Source organism: Phoca vitulina, unplaced genomic scaffold (assembly GCF_004348235.1).
Source record: "Phoca vitulina isolate PV1807 unplaced genomic scaffold, GSC_HSeal_1.0 scaffold2, whole genome shotgun sequence".
NCBI classification, from domain to species: domain Eukaryota; kingdom Metazoa; phylum Chordata; class Mammalia; order Carnivora; family Phocidae; genus Phoca; species Phoca vitulina.
This window is the reverse complement of record NW_022589705.1, coordinates 99,008,420-99,021,989: the sequence shown is the minus strand read 5'-3', so window position 1 is coordinate 99,021,989 and position 13,570 is coordinate 99,008,420. Positions and strand designations below refer to the sequence as shown.

The 13,570-nt window shown below is 58.5% G+C and overlaps 1 protein-coding gene across 1 annotated transcript in view; it reads left to right on the top strand.

Moving 5' to 3' along the window:
- The window catches only part of PRDM16 (PR/SET domain 16), a 312,060-nt gene that overhangs the window by 249,782 nt on the left and 48,708 nt on the right, over positions 1 to 13,570 (top strand). The window contains exon 4 of the mRNA XM_032395196.1: positions 13,403 to 13,537. Coding sequence (XP_032251087.1) covers positions 13,403 to 13,537 — 135 coding nt within the window. The remainder of the gene's footprint in view (positions 1 to 13,402; positions 13,538 to 13,570) is intronic.

The following is a 13,570-nucleotide window of genomic DNA, read 5'->3' as shown; positions in this document are numbered from 1 at the left end:
ATTCGGAACACCCCTCAGATGCACCTGTGGCTGCAACGTGCGCTCCAAGATTTTAGGGAGACGATGGTTTCGGAGAGGATTTCTGCTTCCACTATAGAATATATACATAAATGGGAAATATTGACCAAAGTGGAGGTAGTCATGTATTTTCAAGTAATTACACTTCTGAAGCTGGCTTTCACGATTTGTAGTTGATACGACAAATGAATCACCGGGATGGGGAGTGTACTTAATTTTAAACGTTTCAATTCTGTTGTATTTTTTCATTATGTTGTTAAAACACTAAATTGGGTGGTAAAATGAGGAAGCCTCGTCTTCAACACAAGGCACTTGGGAAAGAATCAAGCTGAAGATCATTTTTACTGAAGAAATAATTTCAAAATGATCATCTAGAGGAGAGGACTGAACAAAAAATCATTGACAATACAAGTAAAGCGATACATTGTTTTGAGAGACAGAGAACCTTCTAGAAAAGAGCCTATGCCCCAAGAGAAGGGAGGACCGTGTGCCATGCCTGGAAAACCACCAGCTCCCGACCTTCGACCTTCGAGGGATCGCGGAAGACCTCCTTGTCTGGAGTGGAGCTGTGTGCCGGCTCCCCTGATTAAGAACCCAGAAGGCACCAAGGAGACCAGGTCTCCAGCACCTCCATCTGGAGGACGTTTGGGGGGGTCCCGGCCACCGGAATGGGGCCCCATGAGCAAGGCCTGGGTGGGAAGACGTCAAAGGAAACTTCTGATCCATAGCGGTTCTCACCGTCCATGGGTCAGGGGGCGGCCAAAATCCAGAAAGCCAAGCTGGAACGGTGACCAGCACCCAGCCCTGCCCCCAGAGCCAGGGCCCCGAGGAGAGAAGGAGCCGTCCACCCTCACGGCTTCTCCTCCCGAGAGACCGCCAGTCCAATCCCCTGCTGGCGGGCCTGGCTCAGGACAGCTGACAGGGAGCCGCCCTGAGCCACGCTGAGCCACTTTAATTAAGCAGGCAGGGTGTTCCCTCTTCCCATGGGTTTATATTCACATCCTGACAGCATCAATAGAAACAGATCTGCCAGAATAAGTCATATATTCTTATATCACTCAAGGGAGGAAAGTGAATGCACCCTCCCATCCTTTGCCTTTTTTCAAGTGAAAAAAAAAATACAATAGCAGAATCCACAAAGAAAGATCCCCATTAAAATGTTCCCAGGCTCTTAAACACCCCCATTTAAATTCTGGGTAATCGGCTGCATTGTGCTGCCCCTGGGAGGGGCTGTGGGGTGGTGGGTGCCGTTCAGAACCATTTGTGTTGTATAAATGCTTGTGATTAGGTTTTTAATAAACCGTTTCGATTCTATTTCCTGGGCTTGAATAGATGTTTGAACTTGGCTGGTGTGGACCTGAAAGGGATCCAGGTAATATCATTGTAGGGGACACACTTCTAATTCCTTTGACATATCTCGTCAGAGGTGACTGGCTGGAACATGGCTGGAACATGGGAAAGGAGGGAGGGCTACTGAATTTAATTGGTCCCATTTGTCATTCAAGACTGACTTTGCCCACTTCTGTCTATGAATCATTTTCAAACTTGCCGATCGGACCAAACGCGCCCCCAGCTTGGGAAGGAAGCCGGTTTCAGGCTCCCAGGGAGACGTCTCAGGCTGAGCTCACATCCGAGGGCAGGCCTGGCGAGTGGCTCAAGGTGCATCCCTGAGAACCTGGATGGCCTCTGGCTGGGATGACAGCTCGATAGAAGCCCATGATTTCCAGAAAGCAGGCACCGCCTCCCTGTCTGTCTTCCACGTCTGATACTCGGCGAGGGTTGGGTATGAGAGAAAGGAAGGGCCCATTAGGTTATAGTTACAGGACCCCGGGGCCTCGCCCCACTCAACCAACTAGGCAGTGACCGAGCTCTGGGTCCCCTTGGAAGAAAGAAATCCTAGGAAACAGAATCTTCACAACAAGCTCTGTGGAGGAAAAGCACACCTCCGACCTCTCTAGAGCCGGAACAAAGGTGCAGTTATAGGCCCAGGCCCACATTGTTATGCACACAGACCTGGGGCTTCTGGGGAAGGAACCGGCATTGCCTATTTGCAAGGCATCCAAAGACAACACCATCTGCACCAGAAGCCCTCTGCCAATGACCATTTTTGTATGTCAAAGAGCAGCAAGAAGTGCTCCTTCTGGGGATTGGCAGGTATTTGCTTAGCTTTGGCCTGTTGAGATTTGAGCTATTTGCAGGAGCTGATCTCAAAACACAAGGCCTGATATGGAAGGCAATGAGTCATGGAGCTTCTCTAGACCGACGTGTCCCCAAGGAGGAAGAAGGATGGGCTCAGAGAGACTGAGTCAACGGCAGGGAAGGCACTAAATATACCCAGTTGGCTCCATCCTGGTCACCGCCAGAGCCTCACTGAGCGCCTACTGTGTGCCAAGTCCCACAGGATGCTGAGATGGACAAGTTAGCATGGCCTTTGTCCTGAGAAATAGGATGCTGTCACATTGACCCAGGGGGGAATCATACTGTCACACTGGACCCCAGAGAAATTGCAACTCTGATTTCTAGTGAGGCAGGGCAGCTAGAAGGAGGGTGTGCACCTCCCTGAGCAGAACCCATAGAGGAACAAGAAGGAAGGGGTCCAAAGTATGACAGGGGGAGATGAGGAAAGAAGGACCCATTGGGCAAAGCACAAAGCCCTATGGAATATGGTGAGGGGAGTTGCAGGTGTCCAGAAGCACCATACCTATTTGTCTCCCAAATATTCACTGAGCACCCATTGTCTGCCTGGCTCTGGGAAGCAGCCAGATGGAACCATGAAAGCCATTGTCATCCAGGGGAAGAGAAAGGAATGATGTGGACAAGACAGGCATGGCCCACTGTAATCTGTGATGGGGCAGAGGCTGTGAGGACCCCTCAGAGGGGCCCACCCTGATGTGGGAGAGGTGTCCTTGTGTTCTGCTGCCTTTACAACTCCTGGAAGGATGTTCCTTTATATCTCACTTTGGGAAGTGGAGGAAGCCAAAAGTGTCAGGGCAGGCCTGGAAAACTGTGCCCCATTCTTCCATCCATCCAACCATCCATCCATCCATCCAACCATCCATCCATCCAACCATCCATCCAACAGTCCACTCATCTATCCATCCATCCAACTGTCCACTCATCTATCCATCCATCCAACAATCCACTCATCCATCCATCCATCCATCCATCCAATAATCCATCCATTCATCCATCCATCCATCCATCCATCCATCCATCCATCCATCCAATAATCCATTCATCCATCCATCCAACCATCTATCCATTCATCCATCCAACAACCTATTCATCCATCTACCTACCCACTCACCTACCATCTATCCATCCATCCATTCATCCACCATCCATCCATCTGTCTATCCATCCATCCATCCATCCACCCCTCCATCCATCCATCCATTAACCCACTCATCCATCCATCCAACAATCCACTCATCTGTCCATCCAACCATCTATCCATTCATCTGTCCAACAACCTATTCATCCATATATCTACTCACTCACCTACCATCTGTCCATCCATCTATCCAACCACCCACCATCCATCCATCCATCAGTGGAGATGTTCAGTGAGCCCCAAGTGAACACTAGTCCTTGGCAAGACTCTGGGGAAGTCTTAGTTGTTCTTGGCCAGCACCCTCAGGTAGAAGAGAGGTGAGAAGGATGAGACCGGCCAGGATGTGAAGCACTGGTCCCCATAGATCATAAAAGGGGTGAGCCGGGCAGCCTGTACCCATCATCCAGCCTGTCTGCCCCTTTCTTGCTGTGCAACATTGGGCCGGTTACTAAACTCCTCTGTGTAAACTTTCCTCATCTACAAAGGTGGTACAACAGTGGCTGCCCCTTGGGGGGGGGGGGAGTGTGACTCGGTGTGACTCTCATGACTCCGGGCGGGGGGTGCTCAGCAGTGGCTAGCGGCCAGAGCAGTGATGACTACAGTGTAGCTGTCTGCACGGTGGTGGTGGCCAGAGGAACATGTCGCCTCCTCATGACCAAGTGTGGTGGGAAGAGCCCAGTGGGCAGCCTCCGTGAAGAACATCTAGAGAGGAAGGGGTGGAGAAACTCTGAACCTCTCTCCACCCAGCCACGCCTGGTTCTCTGAGCAGTACATCTAGAAGTCAGTCCTGGGTGCAGCCTGCACAGTTGTCCACATAGACGGGGATGACCAAGAGGCTGTGAGGACAAGGCCCTGGACTCCTGATCACTCCTCCAAAGCTTGTGGGCTGGAGGATGCAGAAGCCCAGCCAAGGCGACAGAGTTGGGTGAGAGGGTCTTTGGTGGACTTCTCAGCCTGGCTTCCACACTGGCTTCCACACTTGGGGCTTCTGTCCATCAAGAGAAAGGTCCCGGGGAACGTGCTGGCTATGCTTGGAAGTCTCCAGCCCCCGGTTTGCAGCAGCTTAGCTGCGGTGAGAATTCCTCCTGCACCTGCTGGGGTGGGGGGGAATGCCTAATCACAAGCTCTGCAGTTTGTCACCTTCTGTGTGGCCAGAGAAGGGTTATGAATGTGACACCTTTTGGGGCCTCGCATCAACTTGACGGTGGAACCACTTCCTGTGGGCAGACCCTGGGCTCTCACCTACCCCTGGGCAAGGATGCTGCCACAAGGGTTTGGGTTTGGTTGTTTGGGCTTTTTTTCCAATCTTTTTTATGATCAAGAACAAAAGTGTCTCACTTCAGAATGTCACAGCTGAGTCTGTGGTAATATGCAGCCCTTAGGCTCAGAGACTTCTGCTCCTGACCCAACTTCAAATCAAATTAGGGTTGGAAAAAACGTTTGGGCTGTTAGCATTTTAACCACATCAGCCCAAGGGGCAGGGGCGGGCCGACCGGGCCTGGGAGGGGCGTGTGTGTGGAACCTGCCAGCTGGGGGACTTCGCGGGCCAGGCCAGGCTTTGGGGGGGCTTCTCAGCGCTGGTAGCCCTCACCTGCCCAAACTGTCCCAGGTGTCGGCAAGTTGGTGGCTCTTCGTAGGTCTGCCCTGCCCTGGGCATCAAACCCCTGGTTAGCCTCCAGGCCCAGCCACCAGCAGCCGAGTCAGATGTGAAATTTCTACCCTGCCAGGAGCAGAACACCCATGAGCCAGGGCAGAGTAGGGCTGGGACCCTCTGCACTGGGGTTTGCTGGGGGCCCTGGCGGGATGGGCTCCCACAAGACGGCTCTCGCTACCCCCATGCTGTCCCAGCTCGGGGCGGGAGTGCACACAGGCACAGAGCATTTGCACCCAGATTGTACCTGGATTCTTTGAGGTCAGAAACCTCTGCAAGACCCGCTCTGCCAAGTACCGCCCTTGTGACACCAGCTGTCCCCTCAGAAGGTCAGAAGGAAGGGAGGCCCAAGGTCTGAGGTTGCTTGCTTTCCTGGGCGGGTTCAGGCCGCACAGCGTGGGCCCCACTCACTTCTCAGCAGCAGGCAGTAGGCACCTGGGGCTCCCCGCTGGGGGTGAGAGCGGCTGGACATTGGGTGTGAAGAACCCCCTCCGTCCAGCAGTGGGGGGTGGCTGAGGCTTCAGCGCAGGCTGCCAAGCTGGCGTCCTCATGGGGATGTAGGTCCAGTCCTGGGGTGTTGTGTTCGGGGCCGTCCACAGGGAGAGGACAGAGCGGGACCCAGGCCCTGGCACGCCAGGCGCTGGGATCAGCAAGTCAACCCAGTTGCTTTTCCTGGGAAGTGTGGGTAGAGTTTGACCCACTCCAGTGTCCTTCTGGGGTTGGCTGGGAGGAAATGACGTCACCACGGATGGAGGCGGGCCCCCGGCCCACACAGTCCTCCCTGCAGGGATGTGGAGAATGTTAGCTTTGGGCTCGTCCATCGGGAGCTCTGGCGCCGACCTTGGGGTCCCGGCTGTCTCCCGGGAGGGGCTGGGCCAGTTCCTCCTCAGTGCACCTGCTTCAGTGTCCCCTCCTGCCTCCTCTCCGCTCCGCTCCCAAAGGAAGCCAGGCTGTCACACACAGGGTGCTCACCTTCTGGAAGGTGCTCTCCATTCTACCGCAATGCAGGACACCTTTAAGGAGGATGCACCTGTAAACAGGGCCCCCACTACAGAAATTCAGTTTATAAACAACGTCATAGGTGAGAGGCTCATGAAATCATGTGCTCCCATCAGTGACGGCTGGAGACAGAGCCTCCAGGCACAGTGGCCCCCGGGGAGTGGCTATAGCAGCCTCCCACCCCCAGGGGTGGGGCAAGGGGAGGGAGTCCTCGGGACTCCCACCCTTCAGCCTCTGGCTCAGCAGGCCATCGGGATACTTGCCCAGGTCTGTGACAAGGGCCCTCTCCTGCTGGGGGCTGATGCTGGGCCCAGGGCTCTCTGCAGTGACCAGGGGCTTTCTCTTTGAAAACACCCCCAAAAAACTCCAGAAAGCCCCACACACGAGTGGACAACAGGGCTCTTGAAGGGAGACACAGAGGATGGAGTCTCTTTGCTGGGTATCCCTCTCCTACTCTCGGCCAGAGCTGGTTTGTCCCCTTTGGGGTCCTGGGGCCACCCCCTAAAGATTCCTGGCTGGCCAGGTGACTACTTCCTGACCACCCAGAAGGCCCAGAGAAGGGCCCTGCTTCTGGCCAGTACCCTTGTCCCCCTGCGGTGGGCAGAGCCCCCAGCCTATCTCTAAAGAGCCCACAAGCAGGTGCAACCAGCCAGGGAAGCCACTGCCCCCCCAGCTATCAGTAGCCGGAAACACGGCCCCACAGTGTGCGCACACTTGAACACTCTCGGGGCCAGGCACGGTGTGGGCCCGGGGCTCCGATCTGGGTGTCTTCAACAAGCTTCCAAGGAGAAACAACTGTTCACAATAGTCACCCCCTGTGTGCAGAGCCACAGGCCTCCACACGGCCAGAAATCAGGGGAGAGGCTTTCTAGTTCCAAAGGAGAAACTGAGGCAGGACCCCAGACAACCCCCAGGGTTGTCAAATGAAGAATTATGCAATTTCAGGGCTGGGAAAGCACATAGAGTTCAAAAAGTCCAGCCACCCTTCTGAGCACCCTGGAGGGATGGCCACCAAGACCTCCTTGAATTCCCCCAGTGACGGGGTGCTTGCCCCTTTGCAAGGCTCCTTGCCCACCTCACAGGCTGCCTGTGGAGACGTCTCAGCTGCTGGGCCTGAGGTCTGCACGGACCTCACCACCACCACCGTCGCTGACCCCTCTGAGGGGTTTTTCATTCCTTTATTTCCTTGGACCCTTGAACTTGCTAGTCTGATCACCATTTTGCCCGTGTGTCTGTCTTGGGTCAGGGCCACAGCCCATGGCTGACGGACATACGTTTGGGAGGAAGCCCAGCCCCCAACCATGCCGTCAGCCCGCAGAGCGCGGGGGACACCCCTGGAGCGGGGTCGTGTTCAGCTCACACCAAGGGCCGGTGAACGGGGTTCTGCCCCAGGCAGCTCAGAAGAGCCCTGCCAGGCCCTTCTCCTTCTCCCCTGTGCTATGACGATCGGGGAGTCTGAGTCCCACTCAGGGGACCCAGGGAGGGCTCAGGTGCTGCAGGACACCAGGCTGAAACTCTGTGCTTCCCCAACAGCTTTCCGAGAACCCCGCGACTGCTGGGAGGGTCTCCCCGCCTGGGCAGGAGAAGGGGAATGAACATCTGAGTCTGATGGGAGGAGGGGAGGGACGGAGTAGGAGGCAGAGAGAGCCGAGAGGAAGCCCTGCGGCGGGAGCAGCCTCGGGCGCCCAGCCACACACCCCAGGAGAGCCGCAGCCCCGCGCGTCTGGGCACCAAGCGGGAGACAGGCCGAGAACCTGCGCGCTCCGCGCGGCATCTGGCCGCCTGAGGAATTGCTGGGCTGTGGATTTCTTCGGCTCTTTGAAGGCATGTGGGCTCCACAACACTACGGGGTCTGGCTTCTGGGGTCCGGCTCTAAACAGAGTCTGTGCACCTGGTGGGCTCGAGAGCAAAGTCCCCCGGCGTGGACCATCAGAGCCTGTGTCGGGCGCCCCAGCTGCTTCTTGCATCATCCTCATCCTGCGCCGTGCTCTTGGGTCTCTGCGACCAATGACCTTGGCCCTTGTCTCCCCTAAATACCCCAGCCTCTGCTCTGGAGGCGATCTGGGAGCCCCAACCAGCTTCTTCTGGGCAAAGCCCCAAAAAACATGGGCTGTCTAGCCCCTGTCTCTGCACGAGCTCAGGAGCCAGGCTGGCCTCTCTCTTAGAGAAACGGCCTCCACAAGCTACCTGTGTTTCCTGGAAGCAGCCCCCTTCTGGCCTGCACTGCCCCCCCTGCCGCCGCCCTCCCTCCCCCTCTCTCCCCCACCTCCCTCGCAGCCAGAGCAGGTGGGGGGCCAGGCCCACGACCTGCCTGCCGGGACTCCTGTCTGCCACATTGCTGGTTAGTGCTTGGTCCTATCACCGCCAAGCCCCATAATGAGAGGCAGGACGGGGATTTATGAACTCATCCAGGCTCCGTGTCCACACCCGGACAGACGTGTTTCCAGAATGCCTTTCCCCCACCTCCTTCCGTCACAAGAATGGACTTTCTGTTTCAGCTACTCATGGACCCCATAAATCATAACCATGGTGTGTGTGTATGCGTGTGTGCGCCTATGGACAGAAAAGAGACCCACGCGGCTGTGTGGGCCCTTAGAGAAGGAGAAAGAGGCCCTCCCCCATTCCCCCCACCACTGCCACGGGTGGACACCATGCCCGGGTTTCCACGGAGCTGCCTGACTGCCCCAGACCGGGGTGGCGGGAGGGCAGACTCCCAGGCCCACGCCTTGCTACATGCTCGGAATCCATTAGGTGAGCTGACGACAGACGCCTCGGCGTTCCCGCCTGTGCGCACACCCCGGACGGGGCCGGTGGCTGGCCGGACCTATTAAATGTGAGAGAACCAGCCCAGCAGAGAGCCCACAAATTAGAAGTGCAGGAAACCTCAAATGATGTGCAAAAAAAATTGTCAAGGTTACAAGAATTTTTCCATCCTTTTGCTTCATAACTCAGCATTTCTGATGGGGTTGATTTATGAGCTGGGGGACCTGGCAGGGGGACTAGGGGTGGGGAGGTCTGTGAGGCTGAGTGGGGAGAATGGGCAGGAGGGCAGCTTCCTTTGGAGGCTCTGGGATTCCCGAGGCTCGGCCCCAAATAACCCGGAGCAAGGCTTTGAAATGGGATCAGGCAGGAGAGCCAGATTTCAAATCTGGAAGGAGACTCAGCCCCAAGGCCCTGGAGGCCCCTGCTGGCTAAAGGGGCCAGGAGCCCAGAGGAGGTGCCCAGAGGGCTGGGCCACCCCTTCCTCCCTCCTCGTGCATCCTGCAGCATCGGGGCTCAGCCCTCATCCTTCCCATGCACTTGTGACTGTCGTGGCCTCCTGGGGCCAGAGCAGGCCTCAGCCCTGCCATTAAGCTGGGGAGGGGTGGCCTTCACCTATCCCACGGGTGCTGGAGTGTCTCACTGTGAAAAAGGCAGAGAGAGGGACCTGTGGCGTCCAGGCCTGCGTTCCCCACTCCAGGACCCTGCAGGTCTTGGAGCAGGCACAGAGACCCTCCCTCGGGCCCCTGACACAGCTCAGGTTCCGACGCCCAACCGTGGTGGCAGACACAGGCCTGGGCCCTCTCCCCACGCGGGCACTGCTGCTTCAGGGCCCCCAGACCGGGACCTCTGCCTTCTCTGGAGGAAAGGGCCTGCAGCTCACTTGACGCTGCTCAGAGGAAGGGTTTCAGGGAGAAGGGGTTTCCTCTGACCCTCAGCGCCTGCCAGGAGGTAACTGCCACCCCGTGACCAGCCAAATGGTCAGGGGCTGGGGGACCAGGTCTTCTGGGTTGAAGGGGAGGGGCATTTCCCAGGAGTCACCGGGAGGGAGGCTGTTGGCCGGGGTGGAAACACACCGGAGTGTCCGTGTGGCTGAGTGACCGGCCCTTCACACACGCTTGAGAGACCCGGAGTGGTTTGCCCGGCACAGGGAAGAGTTAGGACAGGGGCCAACCTACGGAAAGGAGAGAGGTTGGCCGGACGAGGACCGAGCGAGCTCACCGGAAGGCAGGGTTTGCCCCTCCAGAAGGCGTTGCCCGTGGCGCCGTGGGGTCAGGGACAACCAGGCCGCCAGCAGCGCAGTGGGCTCCTGGGCACACAGGGGTGCTCGCAGTGGGGTGTGCTGGTTCACAGACGGCAGGCATGGGGGGAGGGGGTGGGGGCAGGACCCTGCAGGAGCCCAGCACCACAGGCAGTTCGGGTCCCTCTGCTCTTCCTCACCTGCCCCCACGACAAGTCCCTGGGGCACCCGAAGGGTCAAGCACCCTCTTTGGGGTGAGAGAGACAGGGGGTCAGCAGAAGAGTTGCCCCCCATGTGGCACAGAGCTCCCTTCCTGGTAGAAAGCCAAGAACCCTTTGGGGAGGGAGCCTGCAGGACAGAGTCCCCGCCCGGTGTCAGGGGCTTGGCCTGCGACCCCCAAGTCTGCGTTTGAGACCCGCATCCCAGGCCATTCCCATGCGGGGCAGTGTGGGGAAGACAGACGGGAGAGGCAGGCGTGGAGAAAGGTGGCGCAGAAGGACTCGGAGGGGCAAGGCCCCCCAGGGAGGGTGCAGGCATGGGAAACTGAGGCCTCTGGTGGGGGCAGGTGGGCCCCGCAGGCTGCCTCGGGCCACTTCCTCATTGGGGCTGGTTTGTCTTTTCCCAAAAACACAACAGACTGCCCCCCACCCCCACCGGAGTGCCCCTCACACACTCACACGCACACTCACCCGTGAGCAAACGGGATGGAGAGGGGCTTCCAAGCACTCAGAGCAGAGGTTAGCTGGTTAGTTAGGGGTTACTCCTAGCAACCACTTGCAGAGACGGCCTCGTGCCGGTCAAGGTGAAGCAACAGGCCTGATACAAGTAGGCCCCGAGGGGCGGCGGGCAGGGGGGTGGGGGGCAGAGCCGGGCAGCCAGCACCTCTGTGCCACAGGCGCAGGTGGACAGAGACGGAGGCCGTGGGGTGGGCAGCCCCAGAGCCCGGGCTGCCGCGGCGGGGGGAGTGGGTGCACGTGTTCTGGCCGCTCAGCCCCCCGCTCCCCCTGCGGCAGAGGAGGGCACTGCTGCTGCCCCATCAGCCGAGGCGCCTCGAACCACAGGTTTTGCTTTGTGGGTCTTCTCTGCGGGTTTCCTGCAACTGGGGTGGGAGGCGTGAGGGGGGGCCCTCAGAGGCATTAGTGCCCAGAGAGGGGCCCCTCCCATGTGGGCCTGCGGTCCTCCCCCTGCCGGCCGGCCCACGGTGGCCTCCAGATGCCCCCTGTGCCCCCTGGCACCCTGAGGGTCTAGACACAGGCGGCAGAGGGCTGGGGGCTGGACGGAGGACTTCTCTGTGCCACGCTGCCCCTCCAACCCCACCCGTCCATCTCTGTCTCCCCCCTGGCTAGGACTCCTGGCCCCTCTCCCCTCTCTCAGAATTAGGCCCATTTGGGAAAAGCCCCCCCAGAAAGGAGAATCACAGATCCAAGGCAGCCAGGTTCCAAGTCCCTTCCGGATCAGCCTCCGGAGACGTCAGCCAAGCTGGGCCCAGGCCTCTCGGCTCTGAGACTTGTCGCGCAGGAGGGTGCAGTTTCCGGGAGCCCCGCGTGTGCAAGGGCGGACGGAGGAGAAGCAGGTTCTGTGCATCCTGCAGCGACACTCCTGCCTCCCAAAACCGTGTCTTCTCGTGGCCCAGAGGCCAGGCGCGGCCCTTGGCCATTCAGAAAGTGTCAGTGGACATCTGGGCAGCGTCGGAACTGGTACAAAGCATCCTGAGTCACTGGTCAGAAGCCGCTTCTCCAGGCCTCAGGGGGACAGCCTCTTGCCCTTCCCAGGTCCCTATTATTCAGAACAGGCCCTTGGGACACGCTCCAGGGATCAGAGGCTACGGTGCCTGGAATCGTTCTCCTCGGTCTTTGCTGCGACAGGTCACTACCCCCTGCCCTGACTTTACCAGGTGCTTCTGACACCCCTGCTCACCAGGACGCACCTGCTCACCAGGACACCCCTGCTCACCAGGACACCCCAGCTCACCAGGACACACCTGCTCACCGGGACACCCCTGCTCACCGGGACACACCTGCTCACCAGGACGCACCAGCTCACCGGGACACCCCTGCTCACCAGGATGCACCAGCTCACCAGGACACCCCTGCTCACCGGGACACCCCTGCTCACCGGGACACCCCAGCTCACCGGGACACCCCTGCTCACCAGGACACCCCTGCTCACCAGGACACCCCTGCTCACCAGGACGCACCTGCTCACCAGGCCAGCCCTGCTCACCAGGCCAGCCCTGCTCACCAGGACACACCAGCTCACCAGGCCAGCCCTGCTCACCAGGACACACCTGCTCACCAGGACACACCTGCTCACCAGGACACCCCAGCTCACCAGGATGCACCTGCTCACCAGGACACCCCTGCTCACCAGGACGCACCAGCTCACCAGGACACCCCTGCTCACCGGGACACCCCAGCTCACCAGGACACCCCTGCTCACCAGGACACCCTGCCCACCTGGACACCCTCTCCTACTTTGAGGCTTCAGCCCCTCCCTCGTACCCTCTAAGAGCTGGGGCTGGACTTCCCAGGAAGTTGTCCCAAGATGCTGCTGGCTCCCAGGCTCTAGAATCAGAACCTGGAGCAGGCACTGAACAGAGCAGGTGTGGGGATGGGAGGGGACCCAGCTGCAGCTTCCCCGCAGGGTCCAGAGGTCCAGGGGCATCCCTCTTCAGCAGGGAGCATTCAGGTCTCCTAGTAAATGACCCGCTCAGAGATGCACACCCTAAGAAGCACGTTCAGAAATCAGTGGCAACAACAAAGTTAATAATGCCAGTCACAGGCGTGCTGGCCGCCGAGGGTGTGCTGAGAGGCCGGGCCTCTGCAGGTCCCAGGTGTCAAATGGAAACTTTCCACCTTTAAGAAAAGGGCATGTTTTTCTTACGTCGGGGTTATGTGCATGCTAGTGTGGGCATGCACGCGCGCGCACACGCACATAGGCGTGCATATGCACACTCACACCGACTCATACGCAGCCACACACCCCAACAACACCTTTACCTTCTAGAATGTTTTTCTGCAGCCCAACGCCCCAACTCCTCTTGACAGAAGGCTCTGTTCTTAGACGCAGTGACCTCTGCTTTCTCACATGTGGGACGGCTCTGTTGGGGTTTCTTGCAACCCTGGGGGCTCCCTTCATCACCAGGCCAGGGCAGCAGTCTGCTCGGTGAGCAAAAGGGCCTTCCTACCACCTCTCTGCCGGGCTCTCAGAGGCTCCTGGGATGGGCAGCTGGGTGGGACAAGGACCTCACCATTGCCCAGGGGGTGTGCTGAGGCCCAGATGCTGGGCTGCCTTCCCACAGGGCCCGAATACCTGGTCCCTCATTGGACAAACGCAGAATGTGCAGACTCTCGCACATAGGATGCCTCTGACCCTCCCCGGTTCTCTCTCCCCCCGCCAGATCTCCGAAGACCTGAGCACTGAGAGGCTCTGCATGGATGCTGGTCAGGCAGGCTCCGGCAGCTGGCTCAAGTACATCCGGGTGGCATGCTCCTGCGATGACCAGAACCTCACCATGTGCCAGATCAACGAGCAGGTAGGTGCAGAGTTTGCACACGGGCCCTCGGAG